The sequence below is a fragment of the Quercus lobata genome, chromosome 7 (assembly GCF_001633185.2).
Source record: "Quercus lobata isolate SW786 chromosome 7, ValleyOak3.0 Primary Assembly, whole genome shotgun sequence".
Classification (NCBI taxonomy): domain Eukaryota; kingdom Viridiplantae; phylum Streptophyta; class Magnoliopsida; order Fagales; family Fagaceae; genus Quercus; species Quercus lobata.
The window spans coordinates 45,100,387-45,120,159 of NC_044910.1; the positions used below are offsets into that span (position 1 = coordinate 45,100,387).

The 19,773-nt window shown below is 35.6% G+C and overlaps 2 protein-coding genes across 2 annotated transcripts; both read right to left on the minus strand.

Moving 5' to 3' along the window:
- Window positions 1-3,013: 3,013 nt before the first annotated feature.
- Window positions 3,014-7,319, minus strand: LOC115952246. The gene is made up of 4 exons (XM_031069337.1): window positions 6,594-7,319; window positions 4,370-4,833; window positions 3,541-3,796; window positions 3,014-3,419 (listed from the first exon to the last, which is right to left on the minus strand). The coding sequence occupies exons 1-4, from the start codon at window positions 7,036-7,038 to the stop codon at window positions 3,304-3,306; spliced, it is 1,281 nt and encodes a 426-aa protein (XP_030925197.1). The 5' UTR covers window positions 7,039-7,319; the 3' UTR covers window positions 3,014-3,303.
- A 2,959-nt stretch (window positions 7,320-10,278) lies between these two features.
- On the minus strand, window positions 10,279-18,594 carry LOC115953089 (lipid phosphate phosphatase gamma). Its single transcript, XM_031070574.1, has 2 exons — window positions 17,666-18,594; window positions 10,279-10,581 (listed from the first exon to the last, which is right to left on the minus strand). The coding sequence occupies exon 1, from the start codon at window positions 18,371-18,373 to the stop codon at window positions 17,684-17,686; it is 690 nt and encodes a 229-aa protein (XP_030926434.1). The 5' UTR covers window positions 18,374-18,594; the 3' UTR covers window positions 10,279-10,581; window positions 17,666-17,683.
- Window positions 18,595-19,773: the final 1,179 nt, after the last annotated feature.

Below are 19,773 nucleotides of genomic sequence, written 5' to 3' on the forward strand. Positions count from 1 at the left end.
ATGGTTTGGTGGTGAGGAGAGGGGAAAAATCTATTTTTAAGGTTCCGGCTTAGGCTCTTTCGGGGAGGTGTCCTGTTGGGATGACTTACTACCCAAAAGAAGCAAGCTAAGTTGGAACCACTAGGTGCATGCCATGAGGGATAGAGAGAGAAAAAGAACCCAGACCGTAGCAAGAAAGGGTGCCATGGCAAACAAGCAAACAAAATACCCTTCTTTGTCTAGTGATGGGGGGTTGGCACAAAGACAGAACAGTAATGGTCGGCCAGTACACCTAGACCAGACAAATGAGGTTAAGGGCTAAAACAGTAAAATTCGGTTATGGCAGGCACTATAAAAAGAGGGTCTTGCCGTGAACAGAATAACGGAGCAACAACGGGAACCTTGACTAAGAAATAGGAATTTGAAAAAAAGAAACCAAGAAATAGAAAAAGAAACGAGTGGGAAGGAAAGAAAGAAAACAACCAGAAAGAAAACAAAGTGAGAATTAGGGCAGACATGCACCAGTAGATTGATTCCCTCTCTCCCTCACGAAGTCCTGCTCTCTATAAAAACCACAAGGAGCCTCTGTGCATAAACCATTCAGGTTCGTTTCTCTCAGAGCAGTTAATATCCACGGCAGGACTTTTCTTGAGAGATTAATTGCGTTGAGAAAGAACATTCTTTCCTCTCTGGCTTTGCTCCTGCGGACCAAATTTTAGTTGATTTCCTAACATTCTGATTAACCGTACATATTAATACTTGTTCATTTTCGTTCTGTTTTTTTCCTTCTGCAAAAGTGATTATTATTGTTGTAGTTGTGTTTGAGGGTTGTTTGGTCATTTCCCACTGAGTGGCCAGATATTTTATTTATTTTATTATTATGTCTGTCTGCCACAACTTGTCTGAAACAGCTCTGCCTGCTGCAAGCACATTCCTGGCAAACCTGGCCTAGTTTGCGCACAAACTGGACCACCGGTCGCAACTCTCTTATACAAAAAACTTGTGCCTAGTGCCGCAGAAAGCAGCCCAACACCGCTAGCATAGCCCACCACTTTACAATTATATTTGAGATTGACTTGTTTAATAGTCAAGTCTAAACTTAAACTTGAACTTGACTTGTTTGTTAAGCAAAAAAAATAAACAAGTTTTATCCTAAGTCAAGCTTAAGCTGTTTATAAATAGCTTAGTTCATTTATAGCGCTAAATTTGATTCCACGTTAATTTATTTATTTATTTAAGTAGATAGTGGAATTATATTAGGTGAAATAAAACCACAAACATGAGACGCTATAAAGAAAGCCATTAGAGTTTTCATATTAACTTGTGTAAAATTTATTCTTTATTTTAAAATAAAACCTTTTTCTTTACCCAAAAAAAGGAAAAAAGAAAAAAAGAATCCACTTCTTTTTATTTTAGCTAACCATTTTCCCAAACATCTGCGTATAAATTCTCTATTCTAAACACTATTTTATTTAAATATTTTCTTTTTCCTTTACTTTCCAAAACACCAACTTTTCCACCAATTTTCATTAATTTAAAATTAAAAAAAAAAAAAACCGAGTAAAATACATGTTTGGGAAGTCAGTGTGCTATTGTACTATCACTGATTAGACCATAATCTTGCAAAAACAGCCGGAGCAACTAAAAAACTGTTCCACTTATAGTTGGCGAAATGCGAAGCAAGTGTAATTGTTGGGGCCTAATTATCAGATCAAGACGCTTGTAAGCTAAGATTTAAGTCCTGCAAATACTAACTAATCATACCTTTTAAGATCATGTTTAGCAAAAAAAAAAAAAATCATACCTTTTAAGATTATGTGTAGTATCGGCTCTTTATTAAAAAATAAAAAATTACCAACTAATCAGCTGGTCTTTCATAAAATATTCATCCGTGTCATTTTTTTATTTATGGATTATACTAACGAGTGTTTTTAGAATATTGATTAATAATCTATTTTTAAAAAGTTTTAATATCATTTTTATAAAAAATAATAAAAACTGTCAAAACATTAATTGATTTTTTTTCTCATAAAAATTTTCTTTAAATAAATTATTAATCAATACTCTAAAAACATTCGTTAGCATTTTTTTTTTCCTTGGGATTGTTAGCTTATTATGATACTTTCAAGCTCTATAACGTTTTATTTTGATACAAGTATAACTTAAAAATTTTATTCAAAAAAAAAAAGTATAACTTAAATTCATTAATCTTAGCAAAAAAATAAAACTTAAATTCATTAACTTGTTTAACTTAAAAAATATGAAAATTTTTAACAATTAAATCTTATAATTCAACTAGTTAACACTTCCGAATATTTCCAATTCAAAAATTCAAAAATTTGTAACTATCAAAAAATATCTAATAGACAAACGAGAATTTAAAAATTTATACATAAAGTGATTTAAAAAATACACCGGCTTATATAAACTTCAAAGTAACGGACACCAACGCCAATAACCATGGGTCCCTTAATCATAAACAGTAAGAGGTGTTTATACTTTTAATATCAATCAAGACTAATTAACGAATACCTTTAGAATATTTATTAACTATTTTTTTTTAAAAAAAAAAATTGATATCATTTTGCCGACCTCCGTTAACTTTCCCATATTAGTACCCACCAGAAAAACAAACAAGAAAAAAATCTAGGTGTAATTATTTATTAAAAAAATAATAATAATGAGGAAACCTTCATTTTCATAGGATGGGAATCTTCACAGGATGGGAAACAGCAATTCTCCTAGTCCCAACCCCACAATGGCTGCAACTTTCTTCTTGTGTCTCCCTGACTGAGCAACATCATAGCACTAGTTATTGCTACTTTCCACTACTACCCCAAGTGAACTCACACCACCTAATGATAGGTCAGTGCATCTTAGGAAAATACCAGTGATGTGAATGGAGTACCTACTCATATTCTTCCAAACCACAAAACAAAAAAGTCAACTAGGCTTTCAGGTTTCCTTGCTGGCACTCAAAAAAGAGCTTGACTAAGAGCAAGAAGACCAGAGAAGTCAATAGGGAATCATATAGTGAAGATAGTATAGCGCTAGACACTAGGCTTAAAAATTAAGATCATATATAAAATTACTAAATTACATGTGCAGATTGCAAGAGAAGCAAACTACTACAAATTTTTTAATACTATACTATCTTTTGGGAGGGGTGGGGTGTCAAGCTGTTTTTTTTTATTTTGGCCCAAAGAAAGGAACAAGCTGATGATATTTGGTAAATAGGCATTGTGCAAATAAAGGAGGTGCTAACATTACTTTCTTTACCTATATATAATACATTAGTCATCTTACATAATGACCACACAATGCTTAGTCCATAGGTCTTTTCATCCCAACCATTGATTTATTTGATTCAGATTCAGTCTGGTTCTTGTAATCCCATTCACTGGTATGCTTTTGTTCCTCAAGTGCCTCAGTTTCATCATCTAGGAAACAATGCCACCAAGTTCAGTCATTTGAGTTAGTGAGTTACTACAATAGTTGCAGCTATTAAAAACCAAAAGCTTCTTTTCACAATTAGCTTAAATGAAATGAGTTCAGTCCTACCGGAAACATTTGACAGAGAGAAATTAGTTAGGCGTCTAACGCAGTCCTTCAATGCTTGGAGTTCAGCTTCCTTCGAATTAAGTTTGGATTGGGCTGAATGCAATTCAGATTCCAGCTCTACAATTTGGTTTTCCTGCTGTTCAATGAGCAAATGGCAAAGTTTCTGATCAAGTTCAGCTGGCACCACTCCATCAAACTGATTAGAATGCAAATTCTGGCCCTCCACTTCATGTAACTCCATATCTGAAACTTCAGTCTGGGAAACATTTTCAAAGTCAATCTGATAGAATTATCTAATTTAAAAAGATGAATGGTTTAGCATAAAGGAGCAAAAATTGACTCATTTCATGAATTACCATGCCCACAGGCATGTGGCATTCATCTTCTGCCAAGTCCTGTATGGATGTATTCTAACATGCATAAAGATAGAACAATCCTATGTATCGTTTCCTGCTCCATGTACTAAAACTCTATATTCTTTTGGATTTTTGCCGAGTGAAAGTTGAGAGGGATGAATAACTAAACTTGATATTAGAAGTGGAATGCATATTAGTTTTGGTGCACCATAATTGATAGCAGTTGTCATAATACTTGACATTATTAAGTTTTTAGTCCAGCACTCTTACATGTGTACATTTAAGTATAAAGTGCATCACAGACACAAAAATTCCATATCTGGAACTGACACAGAACTCAATTTAATAGAATCAGCATGGAACTCTACGTAAATGTAAATGGGAAGATGAACGTGTAAGTATGAATATCTTTATATGTTAAATAAATCTAATAGAAGGGCATAAAATTAAAAATACTTGTAAAAAAATCTCACCTCACGGTCCTCACCCAGAATTGGTCTCATTTCTTCTTGTTGAGAAGCTTCCATGATGCACCAAGGAAGTTTTTGCAGTTCAGACTCAAACTCAGCTTCCAGTTCATCCATTTCAAGTAGCCTTGGTTCTGGCTCTTCAGTAAGAACACTACTTGCATATTCACCATCATCAATAACAGAGACACCAGAAATTTTGAAATTTTTAGGGTCTACATTCTGTGTGTTAAACTTATTTAACGCAAGTTGAGTATGCTTGCTATTATTTTTCCTTGACTTTGCATCAGCTTTACTAGCAGGAATGTGCAGATGATGAGATGATTTTCTCTTGTAAAGCTCAGTTTTTAATTCCTGAACAACTTTTGCAGTCTCGTCCACAGCCATATTCAGCTTACTGATCTCAGTTTTCCCTGCTGACATCATGTACATGATCCCAACACCAAGTCCCCAGCCAAATAAAGAGCTTTCTGTAAAGTAGAGCATTAGGTGATTTCAAAGTTAATATTAACCAAAAGAAAGCACAAAATTTAAAAACAAAAAACAAATACTGCAATTTAACAATAGACTTAACAAAATGAAAACTGGTGCATGTCCAGTTGTCCACTAAAAAGCATGGATAAGGATTTGTCTACAAAGCAAACAAAAATGATAATAACAATTGATTTTCTCTTCTTTTTTTTGGGGGGGACCCATTTTTTGTCTAGTTATCACTTTGGAGTTGGACCCCTAGAGCTTCATTACAGGACCATAAACAAAGTTGATGGACAATTAGTACAAATCTCTTTTGAAGCAATCAATCGTATGAAAGATTCTTCATGCAAAGATGAGGGTAATAATATACATGGTTTAAATTTATGGCACAAATGATTAGACATCTAGGTCACTTGAATTCTCTAGAAATCACAGAGGATGTGGATTTGAAGACTAAACATAAAATCATGGAGACAGCCTCTTTAGTAAAATGTCTTTACAAAGACACATTTTTTCTTTTATAAGTAAATAAAGACTTTATTGAAATCTTTACAAAGACACATGACCCTACATATAATCACCCTGCAATTTTTAATATGGAGCAATCATTTTTTACGTTTGTGTTATAGGAAGTACGGAACTTCTTTACCTCAAGGCATCATTTTTTCTTTTATATAAAGTATAACAAGACTGCTTCCAAATCCCATGCCCCATTTCTAAGTAAATGATTGCTTTTGGATAATTTCTTTGCACGTAACCTTATCTATGCGTCCTTAGTATCAAACACTACACCCAGATCACGGGAAAAGGAAGCTTCAAAAATTCAGTTTCTATATGTTAGAGATATGTTAGCCCAATAACATGGACTCGAGCCCAATCCTACCTTGCATGCAAGCCAAGTCTTCTACTTATCTTACAAGCTTATTAACCATAGTTACTTAGTTAGAGCAACCGCATCAGCTCATGCAAACTTTCCGTCTATTTTGCACACAAAAAAAACTACTTTTTTTTCTATTTTACATATCCATTTTTACAAAACACCCACATCAATCTGTCTATTCTATACATCTATTCAATAAAACATTCATTCTTTTACAAATTTTTATTATTTCCTCATCCTACCTTGCATGCACAAGTGCATAGAGATTGTGCATTTATGCACAATCTTACACTTTTTTTGCTTAAAATGTATAAGATGGACTACTTTTTGTATTTTGCAAGATAATGCACGATCTGATACGGTTGCTCTTTAGTGTATGGTTAGTCTAAGATTTAGCCTACTATATATACCCATTTTGGGTTTATTGTAACATAAGATTTGTACTTCGCTCTTATAATAAAGATCTGTAAACGTAATCTGTCAAGTTGAACCACGTAACGCTCTTGTGTTGCTCTCTAGTTTTTACTTCTGCTTCCACATCTATTTTAGCATATTTAACACTATGGAGCTCTGTGTTGCTCTAAGGAAACTCCTATTTCAATTCTACACATGGAATTCAGTTTTCAATGGATTGAATTATAATTTTCTATTTCGATTTTTTTTATTATTATTATTGGTAGTCTGATGGTTCAGTGTACTTTGTTCAGCTTAATAAAACTCCTTACTAGCATTTTTTTAAAAAGTTCAATTCCAATTTGGGGAAAAGAATGCCACAAACAGTGAGCCCAATTACAATTTACAAGCAACAATGATACTACACTAAAGAAACAGTAAAAAAGTGAACCTTAATTGAAAAACAACAATTCGGTGACTAACCTTTAGAATTAGAAGAAGACGATCCAGACTTGTTAGCGACATTCTTGTTAGTCTTCCTTCTCTTTAAGGAAACGGCGAATTTCCTAGCAGAGCTCTTCCTCTGAATCTCCTTCACTGCCTCTCCTTTCTGTTTCTCCACACGGCCAGATCTGTCTCCAGCCTTCTTAGCAGCCCCAACCAGTTTACGAGTACCGGGTTTCTTCCGCGAGTTGCTCGATCTAGATCGAGACCCCGAACTCGAAAACCTGAAGATACCATCCCGTTCTTGTTCCTCGAAATTACAATCAATCGGAGTCGGCGGAGGCGGAGAGTCCAATTTGGAAGCTTGAGGGTTGAGGCTGTGGGGTTTTTCGGTGGGATCGGGACTGGCATTGGGGTTAAAGAGGTGTTTGGCGACGAGACTTGTGGATCCAGCTACTGCTGCAGCTAAGAGAACCTGCCACATCCGGTGAGAGAAAAAAGAGAGAGAGATATCAAACGAAGTTTCTGATTTTGTGTTTTTGTGTGTTTTGATAGTGAATTAAGAGAAAGAGAAAGAGGACGTTGAAGAGAGCAGAGAGAGAGTGAAGGTTTGGTAGGAGGGAGGGAGTACTGTACTTGTCACGGTGACACCCTTTGGGTTTTTTTTGTTTTGTTTTGTTTTTTCCCGCTTTCGGCAATTTTTCCAAATGAGAGAAAATAATAGGATCCGGGATTTTGATTTGAACAATTTTTTGAATTTTGCTTGGTGTTCACGTGTACGGCGCCCTGCAGGCTGCAGCTTGCAGGAGCTCTCTCGTTTGTACATGGGCTAAAGCCCAATTATATAAGAGTAAGGAGCGTTCCTATGGAGAATGCGAAATGTCAAATATTTGGTATTTAGCACACTAAATACCAAAAAATAAGATTTATGAGGTGTTTTATATGCTAAAAATTTTAGTATTTGTAGCAAACTTGCTACAGTATAATTATATTGATAGAATTGTACTGTAGCATGAGTTGTTTCAAATTAAATAACAATCTGTATCGTAAAATTACTACGATATAATTTTTGATTGCTATGGTACAATAGCTAGGTTTTTTTAATTATTATTTTAATATAGTGTAATGTTAAAATAAAATATCTGATATATAGCGTATTGTAAAATGATGTGCTAAAATTGATAAAGTAGGTTTTGATGTGATAAAATAGCATTTCACATAGCACACCTGATGGGAATGCTCGAAAAAACTTAGGTGCCCTCTTGTGTAAGAGAAGAGAGCATTGCTCTTTGAGCATATAAGAATTACCGAGGTCTATTACATATTTCCTATTATATAAAGGACAAAATTTAGTTACAAAATTTATTGTAGTCTAAGGTTACAATCTTACTCAATAAAATAAACATTACAACATATTTTTAAATTTTGACCATTGAATTACATGTTCTTTACGCTCTTAATACACATATCAAATTTTGTGTCAATTGGATATTATTTACTATATGGTGTATAAACTTATATTTTATGTATAATTTTAAACTACAAAAATTTGTAATTTAAACAATTTATTGATGACATAGCTATTGATATTTAATTTTTAAAAAATTTTGCAAGCATGGAGAATATAAGAAGAATATGTAATCCAATAGTAAATTTGTCAAAATTTACCTCCAATAAAAAAAATATTGAATAAAGTTGTAAACTAAGGCTATAACCAATATCCCCCTAAAAAAAAAAAATTCTACAACCAGTATTATAGCTAAATTTTGTCCTTACACAAAAACGTGTGTAAAATTTTTAAAATTAAAATGTGCGATTTCAGATTAAATTACACACAAATTTGTGTGCACCAATCATTTTTCCATTAAAAAGAAAATAGTCAAATTAGTTAATAATTGCTAAAATTTTGAATAAAATATAATTTTTCTTTCTTTAATCTATTGTTTAAATACAAAATTTGATAATTATGGTAGTTCTACTTAGTAGACATTTATTATGTTTGTCAAAAAAAAAAGTTAGACATTTATTATAATTTTGTTTGTGTATGGAACTTTTTTTTTTTATTAGAGAATATAATTATGGAACTATCTAAAGAGAATATGATTTAGCATGATTTATGGCAAACTTAATGGAAAATTTTTGTCTTAAACATGTTTGGAGCCTTAGGTTTCAACTCCCAATAGAAATATGACATATGTTCATGTCATGTGCAATGCACATAATTCACTTGATTGGTTTAAGTGTGGTTAAGTGAGTCAAGTGCCAATCTAATACTAGCTATTGCTAATACAATTAGTTAACTCACTAACAAGATCATCCCTAGTATGGTAAATAAGAGTGGCTGCCCAACTAATTAGCAGCTTCTAATAGACAGATTACTGTAACTAATTGTTCTTAAGATATAAGGTTGTCAACTTGTTGCAGTTGCTCTTATGTGATCCAAATGACTCGGCACCATCTTAGACTCTTGGGCCACCCTCTAGAGCCCTTAAATGAAGTCTCTAGGAAAATCTGACTCGAACCGATTCGGTTTTGACATCCTTTGTCACAAACTTATTGGTATCGGGCACCTATTTTTTCAAAGTGGGGTCGGTTTTCTCTCCTAGATTTGACTTTTCCTTAGTGGTCACTGAGCTTTTTAGGTGGGTCAAATTGTAATACTCTTCTTAGAGAGTATAGGAATTGTTTGCCAGATTGTAATGATATTTCTCATTAGCTTTTGGATTGGTTTCAGTGGATTTTCTCTGAAAGTCTGGTCTCTGCCAACATACTGTTATATTTTTCTTGTAAGTTTTTTGTTTTTTGCAATAAAATTCTACCACTTTATCTAAAGAGGAAAGACACCCTATTATTTCAAAGTATAAGAACAAGTTGATTTTGACCCAAAGTTCAAGGGTCTCTTTGAATTTTTCTATTAATTTAAAGAAGAAAAAAACAAAGAAGAGCGTATCATAAAGGGGGGAAAAAAGGTTAATGGGAATGAGTAGAGGCATATGCTAGAATGAATAAGTAATACTAATCAACCAGGTTTAATATCTCATATTTTAGTCTTTATCTTATATTTGAAACATGTTTTATTTTGAAGGGGAGGGGGGTGTTTCTGCTTTATGCGTGTGTTTGTTTGTAAAATAAAATGTTAATCATCCCACACTGCTTAAAAGAGTGCATTATATGTAGTATAACTTACCTCACTCTCCTTTAAAAATTATTATGATTTTTGAACGTGTATTGTTGTGCATATTAACATTTAGCATCTAATAAACTTTACCATGTATTGTTGTGCATATTAACATGTAGAATCTAATAAACTTTACCTAAGTGTTACCCACAATATCATAGAGTTTTCGGCAAATTTTAATTTAATTTAAAGTTCTTTGACTGAATCACACCGAAAAAAATAAAAAATCGTCAACTCAAATTCATCAGTGAACAAGCTCGTATCTTTGTTATTATTCCACCTCCCTCCCGAATGCATAGCTCTAGCTTACATGAGAGTGAATTACATGTATAGCTAGAATTACTTAATTTTCTATATACTTATGCTGTGATAGTCCAACTAGGCTTGCAAGAAATCTCGACACAAAATGAGTTTCACTGAGATGCAATACCAACCTACCTCATTTTGCTGCTGTAGCTAGTTACTGGATGCAGTTAAATTGATGACAAGAAATACATGCAACTGTTATCAACGACCAGGTTTATAGAACTCTTTGTAGCCAAAGTGTAATGAAAAAGATAATACCCAAGCAAATACTTCCCTTCAATGAGTTGAAACAATTTTTGAACGATCCAAGTGATTGCTACACATGTTAAATGTTGGAAGTTTCTACATGTATCCAAAAATATATATTTCTACAATACTTCTTCAGCATGGTAGAATTTATGCAAGTATTAGAATATGTGGTCTTTACAAACATAAAACAATCTAGACTCCAGTATTGATCCCTCAAACAGCTGCCTTTCCTCGCCCCCAAATGAAGTGATCAAACCAAAAGTAACATTTATTGAATCATGTCATTCAATTTACCTGACAAGAGAAACAAAGAACAGTGATTTCAATGATAAACATATATCAAGATCCAAAGAATTCTTTATCCTCAAACACATGGTACAACGGAAATTCATGAAATAGGAAAGACTTTTTCTTGAGAGCTTCAGAATAACAGGATCAATTTAACTTGTTACCCCTGCCATATATTAAAGGAACTAAAAATAGTCAGATATTCTCCAAGCTTTCCATTGTTAGTTCTAGCTAAGTTGGGTTGTAATCAAGAAGAGGCTTTTGTATGTTATTCTAATCCTCCTTCAGTAATTCAACCTATTTGGATTTTGAAACCTCGGATGTAATAACTTCCCAAGTTATTCAGGGTTCTCTGTTTAGTTTCTATCCTTTTCTACCAAAAAATGGGGGACATAATATTGCCCAACCACAAAGTCAGTTAAAATAAATAAATTTTCACTTCGTTATCATCTTGGATCTTATGTTTAGTTTAAAGCATTATTTATATCCTCAATCTAGTATAGTACCTTTAACTCAAAAAAAAATACATAAATATATATATATATATATCTATATGAAAATACTACTAATCTATATATGAAATAGGAGTATGATTTTTGAAAATACTACTAATCTATCCTCAATCAGCATTATCTATAACTAGTTAGAGGCACATGCTCTATTTATACTCATCTTGTTTCCCACATCCACTTCAACATCTGTCATCAAACTATGCTCTTTCCATAGATATGTTATTTCTTAACCATCCAACACAGAGCATTAACCCAAAATTCTACTCATGCTTCTTCACCACATTTACCCTTTACTGTTCACTCCATGCAAACGTCCTTCAAATGCTCTTGATAACACCCCCCCCCCCCCAAAAAAAAAAAAAGTCCTTTCTTGTAGGATGGAAATGTTGCTTATTATCACCTTACTTTTTGGTATGGCATGAACTTGTTTTTTTTATAGGTAAGAAACATCTATATTCAAAAAACTGCCAAGTGCAAAGAAGCACTAGTAGAACAAACGTACAAGAAAAGACAGAAAGGTACAAACATAAAAGAAGAAAAATACTAAGAACAAACGAGAAGAGAACTAAGGAAAAAAGGAAGAGAATCACCAGATGTGAGTCCCCAAGTCCTAGACCAATCAAAAAGAGAACTAGAAAAGAGAGCAAGCATTTGGTCATCGGATCTATCCAAATCCTCAAATGTCCGCCGATTGCGTTCCCTCCAAATACACCACATCAAACACAATGGAACTAAATTCCAAATGTGAGATAAATGTTTCCCCAACCAATTCCACCAGCCAAAAAGAAGATCAGACACCCTACCAGAGGGGACCCAAGAAATCCCAAAGGTTCTATAGACAAAGCACCACAGCCAATAAGCCTTACCACAATGTAACAACAAGTAATCCACTGTCTCCCCACAACAACGACACATAATACACCAATCAACGAAGTCAAAGCCCTTAAGCCTCAATTTATCTCCTATAAAAATCCTATCCCATGTCGCTGTCCAAACAAAAAAAGAGACACGCCAAGGTGCCTTAACCTTCCAAATACCTTTCCAAGGAAAAATGAAGGGACAAGAACCATGTAACTTGTGATAATATGATTAGATAGTAAAATCCCCGTTCTTTGTCAAGTTCCATCTCATTCAATCACTGTCAGTGACAAGGAGAATTGGATTCCATGAGACGGAAGAAATCATTCACCACATCTGCCTCCCAATCATTAGGACCCCGAATGAAACGAACATCCCAAGTTCTCCTATTCCCCGCTCCTTGGCACAACAAAGAAGATCCTACGGAAGCTTCTTTGTTTGCAGCAAAAGAGTACAGGATCAGAAAAACCAAATGTAGAGGAAGATCTCCACACTAATTGTCTGTCCAAAATTTCACTCTATCCCCCACCCCCACCTTAAAGTGGACATTTTTGCGAAACACTTCCCATCCCATCCGAATACTTCTCCACAGACCACACCCATGAACACCCCTTCCCAACTTAGAGGTCCGACCCCCCCCACCCCCCCCCCCCCCACATTCTTCCTCAAATTTCAAGGCTACCACCCTCCTCCATAGCCTATTCTCCTCGATCCTAAAACACCATAGCCACTTTCCAAGTAAGGCTTTATTGAAAGTGGTCAACTTCCTAATACCCAACCCGCCATTAGCAATAGGCACACACACCTTATCCCAACCCAACAAATGTGTCTTAGTGTCACCCCACAAGAAGTCCCTTTGCAGTTTCTCAATTTTGTTCGCCATATGTGTAGGAATGGTGAAAAGAGATAAGAAATAAGTAGGGAGGCTAGAAAGTGTGCTTTTAAGCAATGTCGGTCTGCCACCTTTTGAGAAGTACAACTTCTTCCACCCTTCTAACTTTTTTTCAATTTTTTCTAATATAGGGTTCCAAATAGAGGGAGATGGCATGAACTTGTAAGAGAACAGAACACCCATTTTAATGCTTTGTACTGCAGTAGGCTTATTTCAATGATGCCATCAAACATTGAAAAGACCATATCTAGTAATACCATTTTTTAAGAGTAAGTTACACATGCACTAAGTGGTCTTGAGTGTTTACCTCATCCCCTTCCCCTACCCTGTTTTGGTATGTGAGGAGGAATTATTATTTGAACTACGACATGTTTACAATATCCAAAAGCACCAATTGAGCATAAAATCATATTATATATATATATATATATATTAAATGAACATTAAATCATTCATTAGATATTTGAGCCTTTCCATTTTAGCTACGACATAAATGGAAAAGGATCACCTAGAAGCAGTAGAAAAATTGAGGTGAGTTCAAGTTCCACTATAAGTAACTTCACAAGAGTTACACATTTTCTAGACCGTGGATTTCTATTAGAACTAATGGTTAGAAAAACACTGCTACCTATAAATATTTATTGTTTGCCACCTCAGCTAACCTATTTAATTTTACAGAGAGAAAGTGATACCTTGCATTAGTTTTTTTTTTTTTTTTCTTTCAACTGTTTCTCTCTCCTTATTTATTTAGGGCTTATTAAATGTTCAAAGAGAAAAGGAGACCAGGGGAATGGATTTAACCATGTCAAAAAAGGCAAGGATGAACGTCATGACCTGGAAGAGTGAAGACAATCCTGGTGAGCCAACGGGCATTGAGTTGAGCATTGCCTAGTCGGTTTGGCTGCCAGTTTATCTACAGAGACTCTGATTTTTTATGTGATGAGTGGCTCAAGAATGAGTGGGACAAATTAGCCAACGACATTTCCACGTAGGAGATGACCTATATTACCAAGGGTCAATATCACTGTTGAAATTAAACGTCAATTGCTCCCTTCTATGTGCTAGTGTAATTATCTCTTTCACTTGTCTCTTTAAAATTATTATTTTGAAATTATAAGTAATTTATGATTTCACTTATCAAAAAAAATATTAATTTGAAATTATCCTTTCAAAAGCAAGGATTGCAATGTCAAAAAAGAGAGGAATGGATTCGGCAATCTCTTATACAGCTACGTTGTCAAAGATTGGTTTTGCAATATGAGAAGCCAGATATACAGGGAAAATTCTTCAAATCAAAGAAGCTGTTTATGAAAAAGGATGACAAGGAAGGTTGACATTGTTAAAAGCACACTCTTAGGTTTATCAACATATTATCTCTCCTTATTCATTATTCCCATTTTTGAGGTAAGTAAGTTCGAGAGATTACAGAGAAATTTCTTGTGAGGTGTACCTCAGAAGAGGAGTTCAAGTCCTCTTTGGTGGCATGGGATGTTGCTGTTCACCCAATGCTGCAGGTGTTGGGGGTTACAAAGATAGGGAGCTTTAATTAAGCCTTATTAGGGAAATAGTTATGGCACTTTGGCCCTTTGGGAGACAAGAACACTTATGGCAAAGAGTGATGACTACGAAGTATGGGGTGGAAGGGGTGGCAGCTGGATTTCAAAACCAATTAGAGGGTCTCATGGGTGTAGCCTATGGAAAAGTTTTATGACAGGTGAGGGCAGTTTCTTTGATGTGGGGCTGTGGGGGATGACACACGAGTGAGGTTTTGGCATGATAAATGGTGTGCAAAATATTCTTTGAGGGACTTGTGGCCTTACTTATACGCTTGTTCAGTTGACAGAGATGCCTTTTTTCACTCAATTTTGGAGAGCCAAATGAATTTTGGAGGGGAGTGGGGGTATGTGGTTATTTCTTTCCCTTGGAAGAGCATCTGGCATGTCAAGGCCCTTAAGAGGATCTCTTTTTTTGTTTAGACAGCAGCTTGGGGGAGGATTTTAACCTATGATAATCTTATCAAGAGAGGTTTCTCTTTAAAGGTTGGTGTTACATGTGCTCTGGTGTAGTGGGAAAACAGTGGACCATTTGTTGCTCCATTGTGAGATGTTGCTTACATTATGTGCAATGTAGTTTCTAGAGCTTTTGGAATTCATTGGGTGCTACCAAAGATGGTAGTTGATATTTCATTTAGGTGGAGGAATTGTTAGTTGACCTTCCTAGAAGCAACTCAACTTGAAACAAGATGAAGTGCCAGGATTAGGTTGTGCAAAGTCTTCAGGTTCAATAAAGTACACATTGGTGTTCCTTTCTCTCTTTTTTTCCCACCAAATGACCATGTATATGCAAAATGCAGAACCATGTTAAAGTAATTATAATCGATAGAGCTAATAGGCTCTAGCTCAATAGCACCTTCTCCACTTATAAGAGCAAGATGTAGGGTGAGATCATGGGTTCAAAGCCTCTAAATGCAAGCTAAAAGAAAACAAAGAAAAAAAGTTATTATTAATGAATGACGTGATCAGGCTGTGTTATGATGTATTTACCTCTGTATTTTTTGTTTGTTTAGGTAATAAAGGTTGGACCTGCCTAACAGCATTCGCAAGCCCAGGTTTATCCCATCATCAATTAATTATCTAACCCCCTATCCCCACACTATAATGATGTCTATGATTTGGGAGAAAAATAAAATATATTTATGAATTGACCCTTACTTTAAGACAGATACAAATCAAATAAAAAATTATTCAAGTTAGAATTGAGTTTGCTTCTCTAGGATGCTTCTCCTCAAAAGTCTCTACACTATTTTCTTGATTAGGGAAAAAACCGTTCTTTCATTGCCGAACCAATATCTTCCAAAGTTCACATATACATAGGTATAGTAACAAGTAAGATAAATCAAAAAATAAAATATTCTTCTTTCACTGCTCATCTAACAACCCCAAAAGTTCCTAGGAATGGGGCATACACATTATGAAAAGGAGAAAACTCTAACACAGCCTTAATTATACCAAGAAATAAAGCAAGAGACTAATAAGAGGAAAAAAATTCCAAATCAGCAGTCATCCCCCCAAAAAAAAAAAAAAAAAAAAAATCAAATCAATTAATCCTATGAGCACAAAAGCTAAATTATCGCAAATATTAAAGTGAAAAGCATGCTTGGATTGTTGCAAATAAAGATGGAACGTTAAGGGGCAGGATGGGATAACCTAAGACCATACAAGTTTGTCAAAGTAGACGATCAAGCACCACCATAGGGATTTACAATCCTTCTATTTAACCCTTCACAAATATGACTTAATTCCCTCCATTTTACATTTTGGGATGAAAAGACGATAAACAATTTTCTGATGAGTAACAACAATAAACTATAAAAGAGTAAAAGTCTACAACTTTGTTTGCTCAGCAAATTACATGCCACCTACAAAAAGCCAATTTTACCAAAAAAATGTGTACAATATTCATGAAGAATTTAATTATCAAAGAGAGAGAACATAATCAAAGTCATTTGTTATATTAATTTCTCTAAATAAAGATCCCTTGAAGAACAGCTCAATGGCTAGGACAAATATGTTATTTGGTAGACACAGGCTGGGAATACTAAATGTAAGATATTTTCATTATATTTAGTTTCCATTTATGAGCTTCCTTTTCAAAGTGCACTACCAAAAAGCTTCAAAACTGGATATGAGTTGAATAACACATTAGAAACAAGATTGCAGTGGAAAGGTCTTAACCGTTGGCACATGATCATTGACATATTGAGAGCACCATTAGACAAGGATTTAATTCAATTTGTAATTGAAGCTTATTTTTCTTAAGACAGACATAGGGAATCCTCTTTTGAATGCAGAAATAAGCAAAACCTACAGTTCTCAAAGAAACTAGAAAGCCAAAAGCAATATTATTGATAGTAAAATTCAAGCTATCCTGTCTTACAAAGTTGTCATAACTTCTATTTATTAGAAGATTGAACTATAAAACCTTGGTAACAAACGTGCATGCTCAATAGTTTCAACCCAATGTGATACCCCCATCAACCCTAATTTTCTCTGTATTATTATGGATAGCTTTTCCCTCCCTATTGCATTGTCGTCATGAAACAATGCCAACCCGGATATGGAAATACTTCTATCATAAGTTATATCACTCTAGACTGAATTCATTGTTGAACTAGACTTTTGATAAGTTCATTGTTGAACTAGACTTGCTAATGTACTCCCAAACAATTTGAAATTGAGATTCCACAACATCGGAGGATCTGCTTTTTGACCTTACTATAGCTGAACGCTTGTCCCAAAAGCTTAATCTGGAAATGATGAATTTAATCACTTAAACATCATCCTATTACCCCTTGATACGTGGGGCCCAACATGTGGGATTTTTTTTCTTTTTTCTTTTTTAAATGGGAATTAGAGTGGAGACATAGTTTGACTACCGCTCATCCCAAGCACTTAAGCTGTTAGGAAATGGTGAGCTTAATCACTCAACCATTATTCTAACAGATCATACCAATGAATTCTAACTCAAATGGCACATCTTCCCCTTGTAAGTGAAAGAGAAAGGTGGAGGATGAGGCCGTGTGTTCAAAACCATTAGGTGCCTATCTAATTACCAATCAATAAAAGAACTACAAGATCAAACACGATCAAATTCCCAAATAGGCCAACCTCATTGATCTATTCTAAACAAAAAATATCCACCTTACAGAATTTGAAACAAATCTAACACAGAACTAGCTTTAATCACACATGTAAACGTCCAATGTCTAGACTATCATTAAAAAAAAAAAAAAAAAATAAGTGAAAGAAAGATTGAATTTCCAACATACCCAGATGAATTCCACGACTCAATTGTTCTTGGCAGCCAAGTTTTTCCTAGCAGCCCTGGCATTATCGTACTCGAACTTCAACACATTGGGTATATGAGACGTGTCCTTGACATAGAACATCCTCCCAAACGCGCTTTCCTCAATAGCCGGAAAGTAAACAATGAGCACAGAATTCACAAACCAAAACCACACCGCCCCAAGAAAAGCTCCCAGAATAGCCCCAGCAAAGACCTGAGCAACTGTGTGGTAACCCAAATACACCCTCGAATACATGGTGAGAAACGCCATAGACCAAAGCCAGAAATGCACTGCCCACTTGCTCGTCGTGCGAAACAGCCCATACCCTTTATAGGTCATGAGCGAGAAGTAAACGGAGAAGAAGAACATGTACTGAGAGTGACTCGAAGGCCAGCCGTGCGAGTCGCACATCTCGAGGAGAGCACAGGTCTCGGGCCGAGCTTGCTGTACGGAGGTCTTGATGAACTCGTTGACGAATTGGGAGATTATGAGGCCGAGAGCGAAGAACATGCCTTGGAGTTCGCGGCGGAAGATGAAGTGGGAGACGAAGCCGCCGAGGCTGATGAAAACTGGGACCAGGGAAACCCAAGCTAGGAAGTGACCCAACTGATCTCCTCTCCGGTACCGCACGTGGACCAGTGTCACGGCCTTCAGTGGCGGTGGAGGCATCGTCGTGTGTGAATGGTGCATAATTCTGGGTTTCAATTCAGGTGGGAAAATGGTGGTTAAGGAGGGAGGATTTTGGTTTTGATGGATTATTTTTTGGTGTTTGTTTCTCGGGAAAGCGTTGACGCTAAAAGGAAAAAAGAGGCCTTGTTAAAGACCTGCACTATAAAGGTCCGTTCACATGAGGGCCGCGAGCCCACAACACAAGCGTGATTTTCGTGAACGGCAGACCTGCCTGGTTATGGTCCTTATGGATCGTTTGATGATCAATTTATTTTTCTTTTTCATTTTTTAGAGGCATTAGCATTATCCGTGGGACCCACTGGATATACATGATATCCAAAGAAGCTCATTCACATTAGCTCGTCTAAAATATTCTGTCTATTTTACACCAAAAACCTACTTTTTTTATTTTATACTATCATTTTTACAAAACACCCACATCAATTCATCTATTCTATCACTTCTCTTGTTTAAATAATCAATTCCTTTAATTATTTTATTATTTTTCACCTAACCCATTACCCTTTTTTTTATACGTGCTTTCTCTCTCTCTCTCTCTCTATCATATTTACCCATTTTCTGATTTCTTTCTCTCTCTCTCTCTTCTATCTCTCCATACCCGATCTCTCCCTCTCCATACCGGCGCTTTCTCTTCTATCTCTCCATACCAATTTTCTTTCTGATTTCTTTCTCTCTCCACTCTCCACTCACGGGACTCTATTCTAGAGTTTCTATGAAACTCCTCTCTATTCCAAAATTTTCACTCCTCTCTAATCCAAACATTCTGAACTTTCGATCCAAGCAGGGAGCACGATGCCGAGAAGAACTCCGATACACTCTCTCTGTCTCCGATCCAAGCAGGGAGCACGGCGCCGAGAAGAACTTTCGATCCACTCTTTCTGTCTCCGATCCAAGCACGGCGAGAAGAACGCCGATCCAAGCACTCCGATCCAAGCACGCCGATCCAAGCACTCCGATCCAAGCACGCCGATCTGCCACAAGTTTCGATCCACTCTCTTTGTCTCCGTTGGTGTGCCCGTGTGTGGGTGTGTTTGGTTTTGTGGTGTTTCTGGGTGATTTTGTTGTTGATTTTTGATTTTGACTGTGGGAGTGTGTGTATAAGAGGAAGAAGCAGTTGATGATGATGGTGGTGTTGGTTGCAGATGGAGAAGAGAGAAAGAAAAAAAACGAGCGAAATTATAAATTATTATAATAATGTATAGACGAGCTACAGTAACCGTGTATATATACACGGTTACTGTACCTCATGGAAATTTTTAGATGATTTTACATAGGTTTACATGAGCTGATGGGGGAGGTTTTTTGGCCAAAATGTGTAAAATGAGGAGGTTTTTGTATTATAGAAGACTATCCATCCACTGATGTGGATGCTCTAGGCCCCCATTTAGTACGATAGTCTA